This window comes from Acanthopagrus latus, chromosome 10, assembly GCF_904848185.1.
Source record: "Acanthopagrus latus isolate v.2019 chromosome 10, fAcaLat1.1, whole genome shotgun sequence".
In the NCBI taxonomy this organism is placed as follows: domain Eukaryota; kingdom Metazoa; phylum Chordata; class Actinopteri; order Spariformes; family Sparidae; genus Acanthopagrus; species Acanthopagrus latus.
This window is the reverse complement of record NC_051048.1, coordinates 2,019,080-2,044,972: the sequence shown is the minus strand read 5'-3', so window position 1 is coordinate 2,044,972 and position 25,893 is coordinate 2,019,080. Positions and strand designations below refer to the sequence as shown.

The 25,893-nt window shown below is 39.2% G+C and overlaps 4 protein-coding genes across 7 annotated transcripts; 3 read left to right on the top strand and 1 right to left on the bottom strand.

Annotated features, from left to right (window-relative positions):
• Window positions 1–241: 241 nt before the first annotated feature.
• On the bottom strand, window positions 242–25,714 carry LOC119026830 (butyrophilin subfamily 2 member A2-like). 3 transcript variants are annotated; one of them, XM_037111412.1, is made up of 7 exons: window positions 25,629–25,695; window positions 25,445–25,539; window positions 24,399–24,737; window positions 24,102–24,179; window positions 3,825–4,031; window positions 3,600–3,725; window positions 242–2,587 (listed from the first exon to the last, which is right to left on the bottom strand). In XM_037111412.1, the coding sequence occupies exons 2-7, from the start codon at window positions 25,512–25,514 to the stop codon at window positions 1,260–1,262; spliced, it is 2,148 nt and encodes a 715-aa protein (XP_036967307.1). In that variant the 5' UTR covers window positions 25,515–25,539; window positions 25,629–25,695; the 3' UTR covers window positions 242–1,259. The 3 variants fall into 3 exon arrangements, with proteins under 3 accessions (XP_036967307.1, XP_036967306.1, XP_036967308.1); XM_037111411.1 differs by lacking the exons at window positions 24,102–24,179; window positions 24,399–24,737; window positions 25,445–25,539; window positions 25,629–25,695 and adding exons at window positions 4,214–4,558; window positions 5,806–5,902; window positions 6,208–6,495 and having other exon boundaries at window positions 3,825–4,088; XM_037111413.1 differs by lacking the exons at window positions 242–2,587; window positions 3,600–3,725; window positions 3,825–4,031 and adding exons at window positions 23,228–23,277; window positions 23,762–23,791 and having other exon boundaries at window positions 23,895–24,179; window positions 25,629–25,714.
• On the top strand, window positions 7,211–13,351 carry LOC119026836 (Fc receptor-like protein 5). Of its 2 annotated transcripts, XM_037111429.1 has the most exons (11): window positions 7,211–7,457; window positions 7,685–7,744; window positions 8,509–8,763; window positions 8,881–9,126; window positions 9,744–10,001; window positions 10,119–10,367; window positions 10,878–11,132; window positions 11,225–11,470; window positions 11,572–11,817; window positions 11,981–12,138; window positions 12,824–13,351. In XM_037111429.1, exons 1-9 carry the CDS (start codon window positions 7,427–7,429, stop codon window positions 11,751–11,753), a joined length of 1,782 nt encoding a protein of 593 aa, XP_036967324.1. In that variant the 5' UTR covers window positions 7,211–7,426; the 3' UTR covers window positions 11,754–11,817; window positions 11,981–12,138; window positions 12,824–13,351. The 2 variants fall into 2 exon arrangements, with proteins under 2 accessions (XP_036967324.1, XP_036967323.1); XM_037111428.1 differs by having other exon boundaries at window positions 7,211–7,744.
• Window positions 14,110–16,652, top strand: LOC119026894 (butyrophilin subfamily 3 member A2-like). Its single transcript, XM_037111552.1, has 5 exons — window positions 14,110–14,165; window positions 14,941–15,033; window positions 15,478–15,819; window positions 16,007–16,288; window positions 16,394–16,652. Exons 2-5 carry the CDS (start codon window positions 14,955–14,957, stop codon window positions 16,510–16,512), a joined length of 822 nt encoding a protein of 273 aa, XP_036967447.1. The 5' UTR covers window positions 14,110–14,165; window positions 14,941–14,954; the 3' UTR covers window positions 16,513–16,652.
• On the top strand, window positions 17,441–22,521 carry LOC119026854 (high affinity immunoglobulin gamma Fc receptor IB-like). Its single transcript, XM_037111461.1, has 11 exons — window positions 17,441–17,985; window positions 18,131–18,190; window positions 18,840–19,103; window positions 19,214–19,459; window positions 19,643–19,888; window positions 20,243–20,314; window positions 20,672–20,788; window positions 20,865–20,939; window positions 21,077–21,151; window positions 21,293–21,367; window positions 22,000–22,521. The coding sequence occupies exons 1-11, from the start codon at window positions 17,955–17,957 to the stop codon at window positions 22,059–22,061; spliced, it is 1,323 nt and encodes a 440-aa protein (XP_036967356.1). The 5' UTR covers window positions 17,441–17,954; the 3' UTR covers window positions 22,062–22,521.
• Window positions 25,715–25,893: the final 179 nt, after the last annotated feature.

Below are 25,893 nucleotides of genomic sequence, written 5' to 3'. Positions count from 1 at the left end.
TATAACCTACAAGATAACTGGTTTACATTTGTTATTGATGTAAATATTAATGAATATATGTCTGAACATGATAATTACAACTTGTTCAGACTGCTGCTGCCTCTGGTTTGTTATGGAGGAACAATTCCCTGACACCGTCTGCAGTTATTTGTTAATTTCTGCAAGATGATGATTTATTTGCTCGAGAGGCCACAGCGGCTGTAAATAATGGTTCATAAAACAATGATTTGCTTTTAATATATGAAGACAGACAGAGATCTTTAGGTTTATTTCATGAATGTCAAACAGTGCAGGTGATCACTGGATGATTAATGTAGAGAAATTATCACACTTATAAAACATTAAAAGATGGTAATAAAAAAAGAATTCAGGAATTGTAATATGATGCTAAAAGCTAAAAAAAAAAACCCACAACACAGAAACAGACAACATTTCTTTTTGACAGAGCCTTTTGAGTGTTCACAGTGTAACATCTCAACATTAAAAGTATGAAAAAAATAACAATAATGTTTCAATGGTAATTAAAGTTCCAGCTCCTGGTTTTCTTTTGAGTTTGTTGCAGCTGGAAAATAATTCATACCAGACAGAAAAGATTAATTTCATGACATGTTTTCTATTATTGAGTCTATAAAATTACAAATTCAGTGAAAACAGCAACAAATAAAAGACATTTTGTATCAATGATAAGAATAACAATATAATTAAATCCATTATTGTATTTATCCAAACTTGATTTTACAGGTTTTTGAAATACAATGAAATATCAATACGATTACAAATGTTGTCTGTGAATTTACATAGTTAATGTAAGATAACATGAACAATCTGTAAGTATACAGTTAGATAATGTGAATGACAACAGGAGAAGAAGAATTGGTTTTGAAGGTTTGTAATTGTTTGCTAACTGACAAATATAATGGAAAATTTCACAACAAAAAAGTGGAAGGAATGAATTTTAACTTTCTAGCAATGTATTTCACACCATACTTAAGAACTACCAGACTGTGATACATGTCCTGTGTTTTTGTGAGATACTTTCTGTTCCTTTACACTATTTTTGGTGCCCAGGCTGCCAGAATATTATGTAAGTTATATTATGAAGTGTTTTTTATTTTTACGCTGCTTGTCCTCTCCTACAGCAGCACGTTAAGCAAAGTTCTTTCTTTCTGTCCTGTTTCTTTGTTCTGCAGGTTCTCATCTCTCTGTCCTGGTCTATCAGTGATGTGTTTCTCCTTTTCTGCTGTAAATCGCTCGTAACATTAATCTGATGTTCCATCACCTGACTCTTTGTCTTCATCCACCTGGTCTTGTCCTCCATCTAACCCATCCTGAGAACCTGAGCTGTTACTTAAAGCATCAGTGTCATCTCCTTCATTCTTTGCATCATTCACTCTCTGACTGTGATCATCGTCTTCTTTCTCCTCACCACTCTCTCCATCCTTCGCTGAGGTCTGGTCTGGTGTTGTTACATCATCTCCTGATGTCTTATTCTTGTCTCCATCTCTGCTCTCAGAACTCTTCTCTGACTCGTCACTAGTTTGCCGCCCTGTGTTTGTTTCTGGATTTACTGAAGATGGGGATTTTGTGTTATCACTGTCAGAGTCAGTGTCTTCGTTAGATTGTCTCCCTTCGTCTGCACTGTCTTCATGTTGTGTTTGTCCAGCCGTCTGTCCCTGACTTGTTGTTACATTATCTGTAGATTTTTCTGCTTCCTTGTTTTTATCACTTTCGTCCAAAGTATTGTGTCCGTCTGTGTCTTTGAAATGACCTGTTTGTCCGTCCACTGGAGACTGTGGTGTTGAGTTTTCTTCAGTAGATGTTGTCTTATCCCCTCCACCTCCATCTTCAGCTTTACTGTGTTCTGTCTTTTCCTGCATTTCAAGATTTGTCTCTTCTCCTGCTGGGGGATGATCATCTTGTATTCTTCCATTTGTCTCTTCTTGATCTTGACTACCTTCACTTACTGATTTAGTCTCTTCTGACTTTTCCTGCAAACCAAGATTTGTCTCTTCTCCTGCTGGGGTTTGATCACCTTGTGTTCCTCCATCAGCTGGACTCTGACCTGCTGATTCAGTTTGTGTTTGCTCTTTATTTTCTGCCTTGTAAGGATCAGTCATTGCTTCTGCACTCGCCCCGACCGGTTGTAGTCGTCCTCTTTCCATCAGAGCCTGATCTTCTGTTTCAGACTTTGTCCCCTCCTCTCTGTCTCCCATGTCCTCACTCTTTTCTGGTTTCTCTGTTTCCGTCTCTTCTTGATCTGAACTACCTTCACTTGCTGATTCAGTCGTTTTCTTCATGTTGTCCAAATCTTCTGTTGTCTGGACCTCATCTTGCTGCCTTTCATTCTCCACCACACATTGTGACCCTGTTTCTACATTTTCTTCTACCTCCATGCTAAACTTCTCTGGTGGTTTTTCCTCTTCAATTTGACCTGACCATCCTGTTTGTTCATATTTGCTGTTATTCACAACCTCCATCTCGCTCTGATTCCTCAGTGTTTCACCTTCTGCTGCTTGTATCAGGTGCTCCTGTTCTGATGCATCACCCCCTCCTGTTGTTTCTTCATCCGAATGATTTGGCTTGAAGCCTGTGTGTAGAAACACTCATCAGTTTAGTTTTGCTGTGATAATCCAAAACTGACCTAATCCTATGCTAGCTATGATTTTTCAGATAAATGAAAAAAAATACATACATTTAAAATTCTGGAAGGTGTACAAAGTAAAATGTAGCACTATGTTTTTTTTGAGATGTTCCCTGTTTAATTTATCTTGTGCACACGTATGAGGAAAGACAAGACACACGGTCCTACCAGAGGTATCTCAGTACTGCACTGACCGACAAGTGGCAGTACAACCTGATCACCACAGTACATTTTGGTCTCATCTCCCTCTGTTGGATAATATAATCCCAATCATAATGGCATCACATAGAGAAGTAATATAAAAATACATGAGTAAATAAATACAAAATAAAATTAATTACATATAATATTATCCAACTTATCCAACTGCTTAAAGGTAAGGAAGGTGATTCTGGAAGAAGAGCTGATTGTTAAGTCTCTTTCCTTGGTTGCACATACTCTCATGCTTTCTCTGGAACTGCCTTTCCTACCAAAAAAATCACCTTAGTTAGGTTAAAACTTGTGTTCATAAGAGTGATTTTTGAGTCTCATTCCCACCTAGTCAAATACTGATACTTTTGGATGGCAGCTGCTTTGAACTTCAACTTCAAACCATTTGATGATTTGGGAAACCAAGTAATTCAGTATAACTATCTTACTAACAGGAGAAGAGAAGATACTTATGACAGCTAACGTTAAAAATATAAATTAAAAACAAATCACGCTTGACAATCACAAATAAGATGTGATTTTCTTGCTCTATATATTATTATTGGAGTGGAAACTACAGCATCAAACTAGCTTCAGGCGATTGATCAGGCTGCTGTATATGACACATCGGGAATGAGAACATGCTTGATTGTCTTGATTTCTAGACAAACTTAATTTACGTTTTGTCTTTGTCTATTGTCCGTTTTAGTGTTTTTGTAGTTATATTGATGTTAAGATACCCTGCTGTAACGTCACACCACTGACTTACTGTTTCTCCTCTGTCTTCGTTTCCAGACAACAAAGCAAGCAGAAAGAACCAAAGTGACGCCAGCGAGTGCAAAGATGATGGCAGCAACAGATGAACCAGAACCTGACGGCTCTTTAAAGAAATCCTCTGAAACAATAAAACACAGAACAACATATTTATTCAACTAGACCACAGCTGTGTGACACTCAACTGTTATCATATCATACATACAGAACTCAGTTATACCTGGAACATGTATGTGTGCCTCTCTGATCTGGTTGATGTGGTGCTGTTGGACTCTACAGGTGAAGCTGTTGCTGTGTCTCTTCTCCACAGTCACTCTGCTGCTGACAGTATAGAGGTCATCAGGACCTCTGACTGTCTCTGTAGGTCCAGCAGAGAGGAGGTTTCCCTCACCGTCCAGCCAGAACACCTCAGGTTCTGGATACCAGCCTGTAGACTCACACTGCAGAACTCCACGACTGACGTTGGTTATCTTAATGAAAACATCTGATGATGAGAAAGAGAAAACCCAGACTGTAATAAGCATGATTGAATAAGAGCACACTGAACAAAACTGTGCAGATGATGAAAAATAATTTGAAATTGGACGCTCAACATGTTTGCTGGCTTACCAACAACAAGCTTAATACTAGTATCTGTTCCAAATCCTGGAACGAAGCATCTGTAGGTTCCCTCATCAGAAAACTTGACTTTGGAGAGTTTCAGTGACATGTCTCCCCGTCTCAGTCCATCGATGGACACTGATGTTCTCCCCTTGTATGATGAGTGTTGATCAATAAGCCGGTCTTCACCATCACGCCTCACATGGACAAATCTGGGGTCCAGGTCAGGTCTCGCCCACTCCAGCATCGTGTTAACTGCATCCGTGGCAGGACTCACATGGCACGGCAGCGTGATGCTCTCACCGAGCAACGCTGATATCAGCTCAGAAGATTGACCATTCCCCTGACTTAGACCTGAGGAAAATAATATGTTTTAGCATGCCATACTTGACCTAATCACCAGAATAAACATGGGCAATGTACGATCCTGCACAACATTAGGTTTCAATAAATTCAATTTTTTCTATTTTGTGTGTTCTGACAGCACAATGCAGTGAAGAAACATAGTTCATGCACTTTGCCTTTTTTGTGTATTTGTATTCTTCAGTTAGAAAGATATATTGATGTGTCATTGATTGTCTTGCAATGTATAGATTATTGCAGAATCGCTGTATCTGTAAAATGCTAATATCAATGTGCCAACATGACAATGCTGATGCTAAGGACCATCTCAGTTAAGATTCTTAGATTGCTAACATCTACACTTTAGCAGACATTGTGAAGTTCAGGTAAGGCTGATGCACATAAACCAAATCATCAGACGATTAAATTTTGACCTGATGATGGCATTAAATGAAGTCACATGGTCAGAGCTAATATGGTTCATCCAGAGGTGTGAATGTCTGAACTGCAGTTCATGGCAATCCTTCCAGTAGCTGTTGCAAAATGTTGCATGTCAGCCTCGTATTGATGCTCCTCATGTTTATTATCCTCTGAGGACTGTGAATGAGCGTACAAGTGTTGGATCTTCCAACTAAATGTACAGATTTAACACAGTCATTAGGATTCATCCTTTTGGGAACCATGAATATCAGTACCAAATATCAGTGTCACTGTTTTTAGATATATTTCTCTCTGGATCATATTTGAAGAACAGTCAGCACATACACTGTTAGCATGGCTAAAAATATACTAACACTAATTCATTTTCAATAAATAATTAACACGTGTTGAACTCTGGATTACAACCACACCGGCACCTGTGATCACTTTAATAAACTCTGCACAGCAACACAGGAACGAGTTAATGATTAACCTGGGCCCTTCCATCTTACTCTAAATACAAACCCAGACATTATCTGTTATCTAACTGACCTCACAAAGTCAAACATGCAGTATCCGGTCAATAAACAAGAGGGTGGTTTTCACTTTCATTTTCACCACTCAGCTTAAATACAGTGGGACTGTGGCGCCCTCCACTGTGGACGAACTGCAACAGGTGAGATCATTTTATTCAAACGTTGGTCTGTGCACTAAAATTACAATTCACATTTAAAAGACTTTATAATTTTTTCATACATAGAGTGATACGTATTAAATAATGTTTCCACTATCAGTTCGAAAACAATGACCTTTCATCATAATATTAATGAAGAAGTTACCTTCACGAGAGTGTGTTAGGAGAAGGAAGACAACAGCATGACGGAAAATCAAAGATTTCCAGGTCAATCTGTCTGTCTGGTGATGCATCATGCAGCGCTGAAAATTAAAATATACCATATAGTTCAACAAGAAGAAAATGTTTTGACGTTCTGTTGAAATGAACATATCAATTGTCTGAAATCATGTCTTCCTAAGCTTCTATGTATACTACTCGCTGTGCGCGTACATGTTTATATTGCATTTTACCTATGATATAAAGTGCAAGAGTCGTCGTGTTTGGACTCTGAAAAATAAGCTGTGTTTGATACAGTACTATGAGTGATGGCAAATACAATGCAATTTCCACTTAACTGAAAATAAAATCATAACAATTAGAGTTTTATTTATAACGCATGTCTTACCTTTTAGTTGCTTTCTCAGTCAGTGACACACGGTTCAACTCCATAAATCAAATTACTACACTGCGCCCGCTCTGTCTTATCTTTTTAAGTCCCTACCCACGCTCAGCCTATTAGATCCAAGTCTGTATGACTGGCTTTAAAAAGGGTCCATGCACATCAGGATTAAGAGTTTTCCAAGTGTTTTGGAAACTCCTTAAAGTATGTTGTCTGAAAAAATTGTAATCAATGGATTTGTTTCTTTGATTAGTTTGTTAAAATGTTAAACCAATAGTATACTGCTTTATGCCTGTAAACATTCAGTGTCCCTGTTAATGTGTAACAAATGGACCTAAATAAAAGAACTTTGATCCAGTTGCCAGGTAACTGCTCACCACAACTGTAAAGTACCATGATCACATCTGAAGCCAATGAAACCAGAGACGTGATAACACTTTCTTTATTGTTTTGGTTAATGGATCATGAGATAGACAATGGGACTGCAGGGGGCAGAAGAGGACAGATTATTCATGTCCACACCATCAATATCAGAGTTCAGCAAAGGTTCAAACAGGAGGGAGGACAGACTTAACAATGCAGAGTCACACTGCCATCTCCTCCCCCTGTGCTTGGCTATCAAACTGCTGACACTTTGCTTTTCATCAAATGTATCGGGCCATTCCTGACCAGTTTTTGCGGTGTGGCAAGGCACATTATCCTGTTCCGGGTGGCGCTGCCATTGAGGACTGCTGTTGCCATGAGGGGGTAAACTCAGTCTGTAACTGTGTTTGGGTGGGTGGGGCTTCTCAAGTGGCCACTCACATGAATGCCATGACCCAAGGTTTCCCACCAAGGTCCTTTGATATCATCAGTGACACTCACTTCACCTGCCAGGGTCAAATGTCAAATGTTGGGGCTAATCATTCAAATTCCCAAATGGTAAACACAAGAGCATGTTATTGGCACACAGTGAAGCTTAACAAAGCAGTAAAATGTCCAAGGAGAGAGCTAAGTTATAGCTGACAGAAATCAAAACATTTGAAGGCTAAAGCACGTCACTACATCACTACAAGTGGTGTGAAAGATTAGAGCACATCTGCCTGACAGAAGTGTTTGCAACACTTAAGTCAAGGCCGGCTCAACACCAGAAATAATATGTATAGGAAGAGGAAGTTCTCAACTGCACTGTGCTGTATTTAGCTTTGAGTCAGTCTGACACTCAGTCAGTCAGCAGCAAGACAGCATGGAGGTTACAGCTCTCAGCATCAGACTGTGTAAGTACTGAATTTGCCTTTCTCAACATTTATCATTAACAAGTTCCTATGGAAAGGAATAAACACTAGACTCAATATATATTATAGAGTCCAGCAGATGCCTTGAGTTTTTAATTGCTCAAAATGTTTGAGATTAGATCAATAGATTACAAACATGACTTCATATGTCTCTGCAATGATAACATATGAAAGCCACTTCATATTCAGCTCTCTACTTGTCTTTACAGCGCTGAACCTGTTGATGCTGCTGGTTGGACATGTTCTGCAAAGTTACCCTCAGAAAACTGGTGAGCAGCACTTGGATGAGTGTAAAAGGATACAAATAATTATCCTCCCACCTCTTTTACTAGCTCTAACCCTAAAACATTTTTTCTTGAGCCAGATTGATGAAAGCCTAACACCTGTATAACAAAAACACCACTGAAGGGTTGTGTTTAAGTCTCGAGTCTTCTTCTATAAAAGGAAATCATGAAATGTATTTCCCAATTAATCAGAGCACAGATAAACTCAACTTTTACGCTGACGACTCTCCGCTAATTGATCAGTCTTCCCTGGAAATTCTAGCAGTCCAGTTGCTATCTGATGGAACCATCAGTGAATAAGGACTACTTTTATTTCATTAATGATAAACTTGGTTTGGTTTTTACTAATAACAGTCAAGGTTCAGCAATATCTAGCCCCATTCTACCAGTCTGAGCTGTTAACCCCTGTGTTAGTCGGGTCATAACCTGTGTTCAACTTTTCTGTCTGCTTGCAACTAGAGATGTTTGACTTTGTTATCAGAGCTCAATGGCTTCATTGTAATGGTTGCAATATTCTTTGGGTTTACTGCTTTACCTTTTATGCCTTGCCATACTCTTTCCTTCATTTATTGTCCTTTAAGTAACTATTGTTTGAGTCATACACAAACAAAAGTGCTGACAAAGTGCAGCCATGTGTCACCTGCGTGTTTGAGTTGGTTGTGTGTTGTATTTTTTGACCTCTTATGATATATTTTCATAATAACTGGTAATCAACTGATTCTTAATTTATCTATTTCCCCGTCTCTTAGTGTCAGATGCAGCTTTGTATATCATTCCAACAAGACTACAAGTCTTTGAATATGAGTCCATCTCATTTACCTGTGAAGGAGGTGATGGATTAAAAGTAAGGAACATCAAGAAAATCATTCCAAAATGTTCAGTTGATTCAGTGATGTTTACTGTGACCTGCACCATTGAGTGTGCCTATAAATCAGACAGTGGAGAATACTGGTGTGAAGGTGGAGGAGGAGAGAGAAGCAACACTGTCAACATCACTGTCACTGGTATGTTGACTGGATGTAGATTTAAACTCTAAATTCACAAAATATCAACAACAGAAATGTTATCTCCAGTCTCTCGATCTGTGTTTCAAAAGTATATTGTTAATGCAATTTGTTCAGATGGTTCTGTGATCCTGGAGAGTCCTGTCCTCCCTGTGACGGAGTGGGATGATGTGACTCTAAGCTGTAGAAAGAAGAACACTTTTTCCAACCTGCCAGCTGATTTCTATAAAGATGGCCTCCATGTTGGGAGCAGTTCCACAGGAGAGATGAGTATCCACAGTGTTTCCAAGTCTGATAAAGGACTCTACAAGTGTAACATCTCTGGAGTTGGAGAATCACCAGAGAGCTGGTTGGCTGTCAGAGGTGAGATATTGCACTGTTTCATGTTAAAGTACTGTCTTTCAGCATGCCTGCATTGTGAGGACAGCTCAAGTATTTGTTGCCGAACACATTTTTTTGTTATCTTCTAAATTTAATTCAACAAGCAGAACACCAAAACATTGCTTTCATTAGCATGTTTTTGTTCATAGAAAACATCAGTGCTTGAAAGCCATCAGATAATCTCCTGCATCTTCAATTACACTTAATGAAGCACTTGGTAACTTTTGTTGTTTTGAGGAATCCTGCACGAAAAATATCATACTAGAAAATCTCCTAGAATCACCTTCTGACTTAAGCATATTAATTAGCTACAAATATTAAGGAAGGCAATTTTGGAGAGAGATGGTTGATTATTGAATTATGAATGAGACTCAATCAACAACAACATAATCAACAATCTTCCTCCAGATTTGCCTTTCCTACCTTATAAGAACAAGCTATAATTTGTATTGGGCTGTGAGCAATGTCAAAATGCTTCTGAGAACAGCATTTTTTTGTGAGCGAGCAGGTTTTGTAGACGGTAGACTTTTAGCAATGCATTCTGCCGTTATTTATTATTTCCAAACCATGATAATCATAATATGTTCTGTGTTTCTCAGATGCAGCTTTTCGCATCGTTCCAACCAGACTGCAGGTCAATGAATATGAGTCCGTCTCTTTTACTTGTGAGGGGATTAACATCTCGGCCGGGTGGAGAGTGAGGAACATCAAGAAATTTGTTTCAAAATGTTCAATTGATTCAGTGATGTTAACTGTGACCTGCACCATTGAGTATGTATATAAATCAGACAGTGGAGAATACTGGTGTGAAGGAAGAAGAGGAGAGAGAAGCAACACTGTCCACATCACTGTCACTGGTATGTTGACTGTGTGTAGATTTCAACTCAAAAATCACAAAATATCAACAACAGAAATGATACCTCCAGTTTCTTGTTCTGTGTTTCAAAAGTATACTGTTAATGCATTTTGTTCAGATGGTTCTGTGATCTTGGAGAGTCCTGTCCTCCCTGTGACGGAGCAAAACGATGTGACTGTGTGCTGTAGAACCACATCCAACCTCACATCAAACCAGACAGCAGACTTCCGTAAAGATGGAGTCCACGTCGGGAACAATTCCACAGGAGAGACGATCATCCACAATGTGTCCAAGTCTGATGAAGGACTCTACAAGTGGAACAACTCTGGAGCTGGAGAATCACCAGAGAGCTGGTTGGCTGTCAGGGGTGAGAGATTGCACTGTTCATCATTTAGCATCCATGTAGTGCAAGGGTAGCTGAGCTATTCATTGTTACTACTTCTGCTTTATCTAGCTGTGATGCACTTGACTTGTTATAACAAATACACACATACAAACTTGATACCAGATTTGTGAATCTTTTACACAACCTCACTGCTCTGGTGTGTAACATTTGCAGCAATTCTACCACAAAGGAGGCTACAGTAACAATTCTAAATGATATTTCTACCATTATGTGGCCTTTAAGGATATGCAACTTTGTATGGGAGTTCTCCATGTGTATGTGCACAATATAGTGAATCATTGTACGAACATCACCACATTGTGGGTGGTAATAGAATGCATCCTCGTCTTTTAACCATTATTCAATCACCATCAGTTTTTAGTGGTATCTTCAGACTTAAATGACAAACACTGCTCTGAATTGTGATTGGGTCTTCTTTCTTTTTGGCAGCCAATTTCTTAATTTGCATTGCTCTTTGTTTTTTCGCATCAGATGCAGCTGTTATTGTTCCAACCAGACTGCAGGTCTATGAATATGAGTCTGTCTCATTTACCTGTTTGGGGGTTAATGTCTCAGCTGGATGGAGAGTGAGGAACATCAAGAAGTTCTTTTCAAAATGCTCAGTTGGCACTGAGATGTTTACTGTGACCTGCACCATTGACTATGCATATAAATCAGACAGTGGAGAATACTGGTGTGAAGGTGGAGGTGGAGAGAGAAGCAACACTGTCAACATCACTGTCACTGGTATGTTGACTTCATTTAGTCCCTCCTTCTGTATTTCTAAAGAACCTAATTGGTCACACTTGAGCCTCTTACAATTCTTTAATGTTGTCCAGATGGTTCTGTGATCCTGGAGAGTCCTGTCCTTCCTGTGGTGGAGAGGGATGCTGTCACTCTCAGCTGCAGAAAGAAGACGACTTCCTCCAACCTCACAGCTGATTTCTATAAAGATGGCCACCATGTTGGGAGCAGTTCCACAGGAACCCTGACCATCCACAGTGTTTCCATGTCTGATGAAGGACTCTACAAGTGTAACATCTCTGGAGCTGGAGAATCACCAGAGAGCTGGTTGACTGTCAGAGGTAAAATCTTTCATAGTTTAGGTTATAGCATCCCTGCAGTGCAAGGATAGCTATTCAATGTTGATTCAATCAGTAACAGAAACATCTATTGAATCTTTCAGATGGTTCTGTGATCCTGAAAATTCCTGTCCTTCCTGTGATGGAAGGAGATGCTGTCACTCTGCAATGTAGAAACAAGCAGAGTTCCTCCAACCTTCCAGCTGATTTCTATAGAGAGGGACTTCTCATTGGGAACAGTTTGGTAGGAGAGATGACCATCCACAGAGTTTCCAAGTCTGATTAGGGACTCTACAAATGCAGAATGTCTGGAGCTGGAGAATCACCAGAGAGCTGGTTGGCTGTCAGAGGTAAACACTGCACAGTTGCAGAATTTCTTTTGACTTCATCCTCTAGTTGTTAATTCTGCAGAAACCCAAACTAATTAGTTGTGTCTCAGAGTAACGCTTCAGCAGCCCTTAGAGACAGCCTGTTGCATGTTATTAAAGCAGATATTTCGTCTTGTCTCAACAGATCTTCACAGAGTGACCTGTTTCTCCTGGGATCACTCCTTCTGTCTTCTCCTCCTCGTAAGGACCGTTTTCACCATTGTGAGTGTGGCTGTGCTGTTGCCTGTGGTCGTTCTGCTTCACTGTGGGAAACTCAGAGTTACACTCACGTAACTCATACAGGTGAAGATAGTTTGGTCATTAAGATCATGATAATGTTTCATAATGCTTTATGTTAGGGAAATCAGTGATGTCAGAAAAGATGCACTTGAAAATGCAATTAAATTTTTATTATTGTTCAAAGTGGGTTCAAGGTGTGTTGACTTCCTTGATGTGTTCAGTCTCAGAGTGGCTGTTAGACGTTCTCTAGCTGAGACAAGGCTAAAAACCACTGTGGTACTGACTGATGCATGGACTATTGTTATAAAGCCACATGTGACTTCTCTCAGTCAGTAAATGTCACACATGCTGGTAATAATTTGAGCTCCTCAGACACAAACCTCATGAGAAAATGTTTGTACATGCAGTATGTAAATGTAGTAACAACAAATCCCTCACGATATAAAAGGGTTAAATGGGCGAATTCAGGATGCTGTGATACTCAGAATCTACTCCATGCATCTCCCATAGGCTTCAATGAACCTGGTCCTAAAGTCTGGCACCAACCAGAACACTACAAAGTTGGTATGATGACATAAGTCCATGACCAAGTCCATGCCATCTTCCAAAGCGTCATTGTTCAGAACCTACATCATGTGAGGACACATGATTAAGTTCCAGTCATTTAAGTTCCTGAAGACTCTGAGTAAGTGTCCCTTGAGTTTAGATTGTTTCACCACTAACGTATTCTGTGTTCTCTGTCTCACAGGACACAAAGAGCTGAGTCACCTGACTGAGGAAGAAAAGACAGAGAAGAAGATAGAAAAAGTTACATATGTTTGTAAAGCTCTGTGTTGCACTTATTCGTTTTTAAAGTCAGTTATTAAAATAACACATCAAACCTTTCATAACTTGAAAATGTTACATTTACTTTCTTTTTCATCGCCAAAAAACTGAACATAAGAAACTTTAATTTTGTCATTTTACTTGAATGCAAAACATTATTATATTAGATTGGGATTGTATTAAAAGACAGCATTTATTAATCGGGGGACTTCAGACAATAGGCTGTAGTATTTAATAGACAAACAGTAGGTCACTTCACTGGTGTTTATTTTTGGGTTCAACCACATTGTTCTGTCTGCTACGTGTGAGACGCTGTTAATAAGAACGCAGCTCCTGCAGCTGTTAAATACTCTCAATGTGGTCTAACCGCCCACATGGTGATTTCAGTTTGATGCTCAAGTGGAGCCAGTGTGGTTTGGTTGCTTTTTTGTATGCCTCAATATGTTTATTGACTCGTAAAACACACAGAATAAAGTGACTTGCTGATGACGTTTGACTCGTTGACTTGACTTGTTGTTGGGCTCATCAGTTAGACTGAGATAATACTAACTGGCACATTCAGAAACCATTACTTTCAGACAAAAGAGTTAGTGAACAACATAGAAAAAAAAATGTTAAGGACACCAAAAACCACTGTAAATATAGCTTTATTCTTACAAGAAACTTTGCTTATTTGTCACCATTTTAATACAGGGGTAACAATCAGGCTGCAGTACTGTGTTTACTTGGGTTTTATCATATAAGCTTATCTTAAACAAATGTTGTACATTGTATTTGATTCAATATATACTGCATTAACTTATATAACATAATTGACTCACACACACACACACACACACACACACACACACACACACACACACACACACACACACACACACACACACATACAAACACAGGCTGAGAGAAACAATGCAAAGTAACTCTTGAAACACACCTGCCATCATCATAAACATTTTCCTTAGTCCATACCGAAATGTTAATGGTCATATTTTTGTTAGGAAATATACAGATACGGTTGTTTTGATTTGAATTGTTTTGAAGGCTGATAGCAGCAGGGGACGTCAATTTAATTTACAATTGTATTTTGCATAAATATAAAGAAATGAGTCTGTACTTTTGTTACATTTAAAGTAACACTTTGCTGGATTATAATTCATTATTTATTAACCTACAACACCTTGTGTCAGCTCTCTAAGGTTAAAGTCTACATTTTATTGGACAGATAACGTTTTCTGAGAAGAGGTGTCTAAGCCACGAAACAGGTATGTCTGCTTTTATAAGCTTCATTTGTCATTTAATAGAAACTATCATTTGAAATGAAAGTTTAAACATGACGTTACTGTTTTGTAGTTTTCCCTGAATCTGGATGTTTTTCCTTGTTTTACTGTCATCCTTTATTGCATGAACATAATTCTATGGCACCGCAGATATAACTCTATGTTTGAAACACTGATAAATCAAACTGTTATGAATTGAAATGTTACATACTTTATAAACTTCAAGGTAGATTTTTGATTGTAGAACTTAATCAGTGGTAGTTTGTTATATGCTGGGAGACAGTATATGATAACATGCTAAGGAAGTGTTTTATGATAAAGAACAACCTAAAATGAATATTTGACATTAACAAGTCAGATGGAAGTAACACCACAGATACATATAACTACAAAAACAACACATCTGTAAAGTACCTACAAAGCCTAGATTGAGAGCTCAGTTGTAACTCCCTGAACAAAGTAGGTTAGCAGTGTAAAATGTAGGTCAGCTTTCAGTTGGTTATGACTGGAACTCTGGCACTAGCACAGTGAAATAATACTGAACTGACCATTCTGATATGGTCACTGTGTGATGCCCAGTGAATATCAATACTGAAAATATGAGAATGTGCAGTGTCATATGTGTTTGTTTAGTGTTTTTTGTTTGTATGTTTGTTGTTTGTTACATTTTTTTTGGAAATACCACCATTTCAGATTCATCATTGTTGTGGTTGGTCTACTTGACTGTAACATCTCACAACTGGTTTGTGTCAATTTCTAGATCTAAACTCCAACATGATTCACCATATGTTGTCTCAGCTCAGTATCTTCAGTGCTGTGGCTGTCTTACTTCTCCTGCCAGACTCATGTAGAGGTAGAGTATTAAAAAATAAAAAGTCATGTGTAGGTACAAACAGAGAAATAAAACAAAGGAAAAATACAGTAAACTAGCACTGTTGTATCATAATCCGGAGACAACAGGAGCCAAAATTATAAACCAAAGTGTAATCAAATATTTTCATGTATGTATTTGTTTAAAATAGTTTTTAATGCATTCAATCATTTCAGTTTTCACATATAGTGTTATGATCATATGTTTCTTTGTTCTCATTGTGACCTGGGTTTGGCTGTTTATGATGTATAGTAAGCAGTCTGTAACTCAATCCTTCACTGTAATATTTCATACAGATTTTTCACCTAATCAGTTCCAGAGTGTGTTTGTGTTCTGATAGATCAGTGCACCTCAATACGTCCCCTGCCGTGGGAGGGCATATTGACACAAGTATACAAGCTAAAAACAAGTCTGCTTCTCCCTCAGGTCAGTCTGCAGTCATCGGTCCACTTCAGCCAATCGTAGCATCAGTTGGCGATAACGTCACATTGCCGTGCCACCTTGAACCTGCCGTTGATGCTGCTGCCATTACATTTGAATGGACCAGAGCTGACCTGAGCCCCAGATTTGTCCATGTGTGGCGTTCTGGTGAGAACCTGATGGATCTGCAGAATCCTGCCTACAAGGATAGAACATCAGTCTCTGAGGAAAAACTGAAGTCTGGAGACATTTCACTGAAACTGTCCAACGTCAAACCCTCTGACGAGGGAAAGTACAGATGCTTCATTCCAGGATGGAAGAAGGAATCCTTTGTGGAGCTCGTTGTTGGTAATTGAGTACACAGCATGTAAACCGTCCACATGGTGATACTTTCCATTCTTTAATTAAGGTGGTTTTACTCTGCTTCAGTTTTTTGCCAAAGAAATGTGTCAAATTTCCAACAAATGTAAATTTCTGAAAGAATATATTGAGATAGAGTTTAAAGAGTATCATTTCTTATCTTCTCTTCCGTCAGACGCTGCGTCTACATTTTTCATCGTTGGTATTGACAGAGGCAGTGATGGGGTGGTTTTAGACTGTGAGTCTCGAGGCTGGTATCCAGAACCTGAGGTGTTCTGGCTGGACGGTGAGGGAAACCTCCTCTCTGCTGGACCTACAGAGACAGTCAGAGGTCCTGATGACCTCTATACTGTCAGCAGCAGAGTGACTGTGGAGAAGAGACACAGCAACAGCTTCACCTGTAGAGTCCAACAGAACCACACCAACCAGATCAGAGAGACACACATACATGTTCAAGGTAGACATGTTTTATAATTGTAAGCCTTCTTCAGTTTTAGTTTCAAAACACAAATACCCATTTTTCTACACAGTATACAATTTTGTGTTTATTTTATCATTTCAGATAACATCTTCAAGACCCAGTACAGTTTTGGTACCGTCATTGCCTTGGCTGTGTTTTGGGCCCTTTCTTTATTTACTAATCTTTTCCTTTGGATACGTTATTGTCGGAAGAGGTACTGACAATGACAACTCGCTAACTTGCTTCCCTGGATACAGATGCTGGTTTGCTGTTGATCCCTGCAGTCTTAGCCAGTTTGTATCTGTTGTGAAAGGGTGGATGTGAATATATATGCTGCTTAAACATGATGATTAAAACCTGTTTTGTTTTTTGTTTTTTTAAAAAAAGAAATCCTGTTGTCTGTGGTTTGTTGTTAAGAACAGATGTTTATTTCCAAGAGTAGCTAATTGTTAATTTTGGAAGGATGATGCTTGGAATAACTTTGAGAGGTTAGTAATTATTAAGGAAGGTAAAATAATCATTAAGGAATAAACAGGCACATGGTAACTTCACAGTATGACTTGCAAGTAAATACTAATTTAGATGACTCAACTAGGAACAACTCATGAAGTATTATTAATTTATGATTAAGTATTTAATGAATAATGACTAATTAATGTCTATTCTAAACAGAAAAACATCCTCAGAGCTACTCTGGCAATTCAGAAGAGGAAGAGAATAAATATTTTAATGTAATCATTTTAATACATAGAGCTCAAAGTGGCAATAATCTGCATCCAATCAGTTTACTAAAAAAATCTAAAAATCTGACATTCTGAAAGCAAAGTAGGAGGGTGTATTTCTGACCTGAGCCTAGGTTACAGTGAAGAAAACAAAAAAACACAAAACCTTCATCCGTCTGGTTCTTGGAGGCCTGGGAAGAAGAGAAGACAAAGAGGACAGCAACACAGCCAACCCAAAGAGGACCAGGCCTGAAGTGACCAGGTGCAATTACTTACCTTACTTACCCACCCATTGGCTCCTGGCATCAGACTTCACCTGTGTCATAATATATGTCTCTGTGCCAGCCGTTAGCTGCCTTCAAACTTGCATTCAGTGTCTCTGTTAATGTGTGACATATAAGTAAGTGTATATATATCGTCGTATAATCATATCTGAAGCCAATGAATCTGGAGAAATGGCAACAGCTTGTTGTTATGGGTCTGCAGGGGGCAGAAAAGGACTCCTGATTACTGTTCAGTCTATTAAAGTCAGACATTAGGAGGTCAGCAGAAGTTCAAACAGGAAGATTTTACTCCTCACTTCTATTTACACTCTAGCTCTTTCACTGTTCCCTCTCCTCACGACTATCCAATCAGTGAATCATTGATTTGAATTATCCAGTCAGTAAAATTCCTTAAGAATTACTGGAGGGATTCCCATGGATGTTTGAATAAACATTCAAGACAATTTACAATGTTTACTTGTTGTTTTGTGTTAACTAGCAAAGATTAACATGCCCCTTTTTACCCAGAGTACGTCTACCTGACAGACGTGGTTGTAACACTGAAGTCGAGGCCCGCTTAAAACCAGAAATAATCTACGCAGGAAGAGGAAGTTCTCAACTGCACTGTGCTGCATTTAGCCTTGATTCAGTCTGCCGCTCAGTCAGCAGCGAGGCAGCATGGAGGTTACAGCTCTCTGCATCAGACTGTGTAAGTACTGAATTTGTCCTCTTCATTTCCTTGTGTCTCCATATTAGTAGAGTACATAACAGTAAGCCACTTAAATATGTCTCTGCATATGATTTGGTAATTAAATATAAGCAACTGTTAAGCTCTGTTTATTTCTGCTTCACAGTGGTGAGTCTGTTGATGCTGCTGGTTGCACATGTTCAGCCAAGTTACTCTCAGAAATCTGGTGAGTACAAGTTGCTTCATTAAATGTCATGGGATACAACAAATGAAGCTCAACTTTTACGCCGATGACTCTCCGCTAATTTATCCGTCTCTCCTGGGAATTCTTGCAGTCTAGTTGCTTTGTGACAGTAAATGACAACACATATGAGATTTTATTTGATCCATGATAAACTTGGTTTAATTTTCAGTAATAACATTCAAGGTTAACCAATATGTGGCCCCATTCTACCTTTCTGAACTCTTGACCCCCATATTAATCAGATCATAACCTGTGAGCTGAATGGCTTTGGACTTTTTTTTGCATCATCCGACTCCTGTTTAAGCATGCAGTTGAAATCCCATCTTGAGATATATTTCTGATGACAAGTATTTCCACTGCATTCTTTAGGTTTACTGCTTTACCTTTTGTATCATTAAGGCCTCAAAGTATTACTATCATTGTTCACGCTCCTCAAAGCACTTTGTAACTGTTATTTTGACAAGTCATGCACAAGAAACCTCCTGCCATCAGATATGCTTCAGAGGTGTAATTGAGTGTACAATCTAATGACTCAAGCCTATTTGCTTGCTTCAGGTCTACTTTCTTAACATATTTGTACAATAACTGTAAGTAAACTGAGTCTTAATTAATCTTGTTCTCTGTTGCTCAGCGTCAGATGGAGCTGTTCGTATCGTTCCAACCAGACTGCAGACCTTTGAATACGAGTCCGTCTCATTTACCTGTTTTGGGGTAAATGTCTCGGCTGGATGGTCAGTGAGGAATGCCAAGGAATTCTTGAAAGCATGTTCAAATGTCGATATGACGTCAACCTTGAACTGCACCATTGGCTATCCATATAAATCAGACAGTGGAGAATACTGGTGTGAAGGTGGGGGAGGAGCGAGAAGCAACACTGTCAACATCACTGTCACTGGTATGTTGGCCGTATGTAGATTTCGATTCTATCATAATACATCAATGAGAATGTTACCTCCCGTCCCTAACGCTATATTGCTTTTATTGCCCGTTTGTAATGTTGTTCAGCTGGTTCTGTGATTCTGGAGAGTCCTGTCCTGCCCGTGATGGAGGGGGAAGATGTGACTCTGAGCTGCACGAAGAAGAAGACTTCTTCCAACCTGCCAGCTGATTTCTATAAAGATGGCCTCCGTGTTGGGAGCAGTTCTACAGGAGAGATGATTATCCACAGAGTTTCCAAGTCTGATGAAGGAAACTACAAGTGCAACATCTCTGGAGCTGGAGACTCACCAGAGAGCTGGCTGCATGTGAGAGGTAAATGTGATAAAGTGAAAGGCATGTTTGTGTCCTTTTTTTTATTGTTTCATCAAGTCAACTCTAGATATGAGCTGCAACTTAACTGATTTACATTCAATCTACGCTTGAAAAGGCAACCCTGAACTATCCATTATCTGTTTGCATAAAACTGTTACAAATATCTTCTATGGCATTGTTCAGATGGTTCTGTGATCCTGGACAGTCCTGATGTTCCTGTGAAGGAGGGAGACCCCATGACTCTGCGCTGTAGAAACAAGAATACTTCCTCCAACCTCAAAGCAGATTTCTACAAAAATGGCCGCCTCTTCAGGAGCAGCTCTACAGGAGAGCTGACCATACACAGTGTTTCCAAGTCTGATGAAGGACTCTACAAATGCAGAATATCTGGAACTGGAGAATCACCAGGGAGACAGCTGTCTGTCAAAGGTGAGACATATCGTCAGTAAACAGCTTATTCTTCTACACATACAGGACAAACAACAGCCCAGTCGCCAGAATTACATGTTGGGATTTTTTTTAATCTCTGCAAACCAAAGATATGTTCAAATATATATGTTTCATACAGATAACTTATTTCCATTTATTCTGCGGATTGGGTTGCACCTCAAATGTGGAGTGGATGGAGCGACATTTTTAATTGTTGTGCAGCACAGATGCTGATTGTCTTCAGCACCGTCAATAATTTCTAACACAGCAGACTCTAGGCAAGTAGGTGAGTCCGTACAAACTCATGAAAAGCATCAAATCCCTGAACTCACAGAACTTTATCTCAAATTCTAGAGGAGAGCCCAACGTATGATGGCTCAGAGAAAAAAAGTGAGGACTCAAACGCAGAGCGCACAGACAGAACAGGTAAGGCAAAAGGTCAGTTTACTAGGTCGATGATCAAACAGCACTCAGCAGAGGGGAAAAGCAGTCAGGGCAGATGACCAAAATCAAAAGAAAGCAAGCACCTTTCAGGTTAAAATGTAGTCGAATATGTTGTACAAACTAGAGCTGCACCTAAGACCTATTTTTATTAATCTGTCTTACTGAAGTGATAAATTCATTGTTTGTTCTATAACATAAATGATAAAGATGAGAGATGAATTCATAAAGCTTCTCTGTCTACGTTTTGACCAATAGGGGCCATTTTACAAAACAAACACTCAGATATTTCTGTATTTTCTAGCCTTTCACTGAACAAGGTACTTTATGTCATCTTTGAAGTTTCTAAACAGATTTATTTTTCCCGCCATTACTTCGTCCTGCTGTGGATCGTCATCATTGTCGTGTTGGTGCTGCAGCTGCTGGTTATTGGACTTCTATACCGGAAGAAACAGCTAGGTACCAAAATTATACCAAATACAAACACTCTAAAGCGAACACCAAAGTAAGCAACAGGTTTTTTTATATGTTGCAGTTTTACTTGAAGCAAGGATGAATGATCCAAACAAGGACCTGCATGATGTCATCAGAAAAGACAAGAAAAAAGAAGGTAATTGCTAAAAAGCTCAACAACAGTGACAGCAGGTGCAGCTAGATAGATAGATGTCAGTTTAAAGGTGTAACCACAAATGTCGAAAACCGTTGTGAAAGTTCAAGTCATCTACGTGTCATGGTGCTGTGTTAAAGGTGCTGCAGACGCTGCTGATAATTTGAGCCTGTATCGTGACACAAACCACGGCACAAAACCACAGACAGAAAAAGGTAAGACGAGCCCCTCAGCCCCTTCAGTCTGCAGTCTGCAGGCCTCCACAGGACCAAAGCAGCATTCTGATATTAGCTTGAAACCAACTACATAACACAGTATAATGTCATTTTGTATGTGTTTATTTGTGTCTCTATCAGGTCAGGAGGAATCTTTGTCTCAGTCTTTGAACTCCTCTTTCAGCGACGATGACACTTCACAAGCTCTACAAAATGGTAAACATTCCTGTAACGTTCCTGTAACGGCTGAAGATCATGCAGAAGATCAAATGAAATGCTCAAGATAGAACCTCAGGGCACATGAACACATTTAGAGCATCAGTAAAAGAGCTTATCACTAATCACTAAGACGTAACAAGATGAGCCAAGTTAAATGGTCAATGCTCAGAGTGGTACACTAGACTATATATCAATGTTATGTTGTAACCACGATATGAAACATATATCATGTGAAATTTGGGGATTATATGGTGATGTGACATACACCAAGTACCCACAGTGTCATTATATCAACATTACTGATGATTATTGATTAGAAATCTCATTGTGTTCATATTTTGTGAGTGTACCAATAGTCATCTACAATATTGCTGCAATGTTGATATTGAATAATTTGGTGAAAAACATAGACATATTTTGTGTATTTTGTGTGTTATAGCTTTAAAAATACTGCAATATAATTTTAAGGCCATGTACCTCAGTTAGATCCCATTTTAACAGTTATCTGTTACATTGACGTGTTTCTGATGACAAACCATCCCCAGATGAATAAGACTAAATGAGATGTTTGACACTGACCAATTCAAAGAAAAGACTGAAACAATTCCATTTTCTTCCATTTTCTCCAGAATCAGATGATCCACCTTTAACAGATTCAGATGCCCAATATGCTTCCATCGATACAGTATGACACCGTTGATACTGCTACAATCAAAATTAACTTTGATATTAAAGTGACAAGTAAATGTACCTGGTGGTATAAAGAAAATACTGGAAATTGTAGTGCATGTGGTCACTTGTGATGAAGCGTTGATTGCTGGTATTTACAATATTATTTTATCCATGTATCCATGTACCTGTGTGTGTCGCAGACCATGGAGGAAGAATCTCCATACTGAAGGAGATGCTTACATCACACTGTGCGAGGAAGTTGTTGCAGTAGTCCATAAAGCTTTGCTTTTAATATTTAGTACTTTATTTGGCAGTTTGCCACATGTGATCAGATTAATATTACATATAGTCAGTAAATTTAACAAGAATACAGTGTGCTGTCGTTCAATTTCATTCAAAGCCGAGTACAACTTTTGTCGCGGTTTTTGTTTGTATTTCCTGTATGTTTCTCGTTTCATCTGAGTCTTCTCTATGTCAAGTACGAATTTGCATCATTTTATTTGTGTCTCGTTTTCTTCCTGGTTACTCTCTGTAAAACAGCAATGTAATAGCAATTGTAAATCTTTTTTAATAAACATTTTTTGTAATTTAACTGCAGGTGTCTTAACATTCTCATGATAATCTAAAGAACAGCTCTTTAGGAACTATTGTTTTAAAGTTCACTTGTTTAATGGGTTCTAGTTGACTCTTCTTCCTTCTGTGCAGAGTTCGATGGCAGCATATGTTACAAGAATCAAAAATAAATGGCCTCTTTATAGCATTTCACAACAGGCTGATGATGCTTCAGCTAACCCACAGCTCGAGTCTATTACTGAGGCATCAGTTAGACCACGGTGTTTCGCTGCAGCTGCTTTTAAATAGACTCCTTGTGGTGGTGACTGTGCAGCAGTTTGACCTGAAGCAGACGCACACAGTTTACAGCCACAGTCTTGTGCAGACACTAACATCATCTAGCTCTTTTTTATGTCTATGTACAAGCTCAGGATGAGTTTGTGATATTTGAGTTTTGTTTCAGCATCTGATCAGTTTATAGCCCGACAGTCTAATAATGCCAGGAGATGTGCTTCTAACTTGCAATAACTACAATCTAAATCTCAGTACTCATGCAGAGAAGTGATCAACATGATCAACAGTTTGTCCCTGACGTCTGGCAGCAGCAGGGTTGTTTTCAGGCCTGGAGCTCCACCAGCTGGATGCGAGTCAGAGAGTCCAGTTTGACTGATTAATTGTTTGTTCTGCAAGGCAGGAAGACATGTTAAGTCAAAAGTGCATACCACTCCTTAATAACAGGTTATATCTGGGTAATAACAATGAAAATGATTGTAATATAGGTTACACCAATAATAACATTGGGGGTTAGGGTTGATATTTCTGTCAGTATTGCTGTTTAGTTTAAATGATCTGATCTTCCTGGTCTGGTTGGTGCTGTTCTGTTGGACCCTGCATATGAAGCAGTCAACAACTACTAACTCAGTTTATGATTAAAATCAAATATTTGTTCTTAACAACAAACCACAGACAACAGGGTTTTTTAAAAAAAAAAACAGGTTTTAATTATTATATTTAGGCAGCATATATATTCACATCCACACTGCCACAACAGATACAAAGTGGCTAACACTAACACAGTCGTCTACCTCTTTCGACAGTAACATATCCAAAGGATAACATTAGTGAGGAGAGAAAGGGCCAAAGAAACAGCCAAAGCAATGACAGTACCAGAACTGAACTGGGCCTTGAAGATGTTATCTGAAATGTAAAGAACACAAACGTCATGATGTTCTGGATTATATACAGTGTAGAAAAATGCACATGTGTGTTTTGAAACTAAAACTGAAGAAAGAATGTCTACCTGGAACATGTATCTGTGTCTCTCTGGTCTGGTTGATGTGGTTCTGTTGGACTCTACAGGTGAAGCTGTTGCTGTGTCTCTTCTCCACAGTCACTCTGCTGCTGACAGTATAGAGGTCATCAGGACCTCTGACTGTCTCTGTAGGTCCAGCAGAGAGGAGGTTTCCCTCACCGTCCAGCCAGAACACCTCAGGTTCTGGATACCAGCCTGTGGACTCACACTGTAGAACCACATGTCCACTGCTGCTTCTTTCTATCCTTGCTATGAAAGGTGAAGAGACGGCTCCTGAGGATGGAGGACAGGAGGAACAGGTGACAGGTTACTGATGCACATTTACAGATCCGCCCGTTGAACTCATAAACCAGAGTAATCGAGGCACATTTGCATGTTGCTGATGGATAACAGTGTAATGTTTAACAGCAGATTTTTCACAAGTGTAACAAACAGACAAAATAAAAACGACTTTGTAGATATTATTGATGGAAACTTTTTTCATGAACTTACCTGGAATGAGCTGAACATGGGAGTCACCCACATCTGGAATGAAGCATCTGTATCGTCCCTCATCAGATATTCTCACTCTGGAGAGTTTCAGTGAAATGTTTCCGTGCTTCAGTTCCTCACTGAACACTGATGTTCTTCCCTCGTACACCGGATTCTTTTTACTCTCCAGTTCCACTCCGTCACGCCACACAAAGACAAATCTGGGGTCCAGGTCGGGTCTCGTCCACTCCACTGTCAGTTCTGAAGCATTGGTAGCAGGTTCCAGGTGGCACGGTAAAACCATGTCCTGACCCACTGCTGCCACTACTGGCTGAGCTGGACCCACGACCCGAACATGACCTAAAGAAACGACAGTGAATCAGCTGACAATGTTTCTGAAGATCTCATTGGTCGAGTTAAACCTCAGCGGCCCCGAACCTACAATGACGTTTGTCAGAGTTTGAGTTGTGGTTTTGTTGTTTCCTCTTTTATTCTGAAGCAGCCCTCCCTGTGATTTCCCTGCAGGTTGATTGTGTGCCTGCCATGATGTGTTTCACCTGTCACACCTACAGTCTGTGTTCTCCCTGCTGTCTCTGTCAGTTTGACTCTGTTGTTCCCCTCAGCCTGGACCTCTGTCTTCATGTCCCTTCTCCCATGGTTTATTTCTACCTCTTCTTCCTCTTGTATTTCCTGGTTTGAATTTTTTTTTAACTTTTGTGTGTTGCATATACAAAGCACTCTCTTTTTTCCCCTTTACCCTGCTTTCCTCCTGGCTGTGTTCTGTTTGGGTCCTGACTACTTTGTTTTATGTAAAGACTGTGGGATGAGGAGAGATACCATGACGTTCAGTCAAAACACCTGCACAGTGTGCGACAGTTTGAATTTCCATGTGATTAATATGTATCAGATGTCCGGTAGCTTGGCTGTCTGGACATGTCAGATCTAAAAACAGCGACCACTTCCTTCACATTACTGTGATTACTGTGAATAATAATAATAATAAAAAAAAATACTGTAACTTTCATCAAGCTGTTACTTGCTGTATGTGTTTGTGTGCAGTATGTTACCTGTAACACAGGATGTTTGAGGATGGACCAGCAGTAAAACAAGTACGTGAAGATTTAAAACATGGTCCATTTTTTAGGTAGCACATCCTAGGTCACTGAAATGAGAAATTAAACAAACAAATCATAAAAAAAAAAAAATAGTTTTCTTGTCTGAATAAAGCATTACATCTGGTGCAGAACATACCTGTAGCAGGTGTGACAGGGTCCAGTCCAGCTTAGCTCCACACTGGAGACATGCAAAACCCTGTTATCACTGTCACATACAAGATGGGAGGGTTTTTTCTTGTTGTATTATGTCAACCCAGCCCAGAGCCAGGGGAGGCTGGGGGAGGAACACGTCATGACCTGATGAGGAAATGAGTTAGTTTTAGAAACACAGTGAAGTTATTTTGGAAAATAAAACAAATTACTTATGATTTCATATTTCAGAAACCTCTTAACATCTGGAC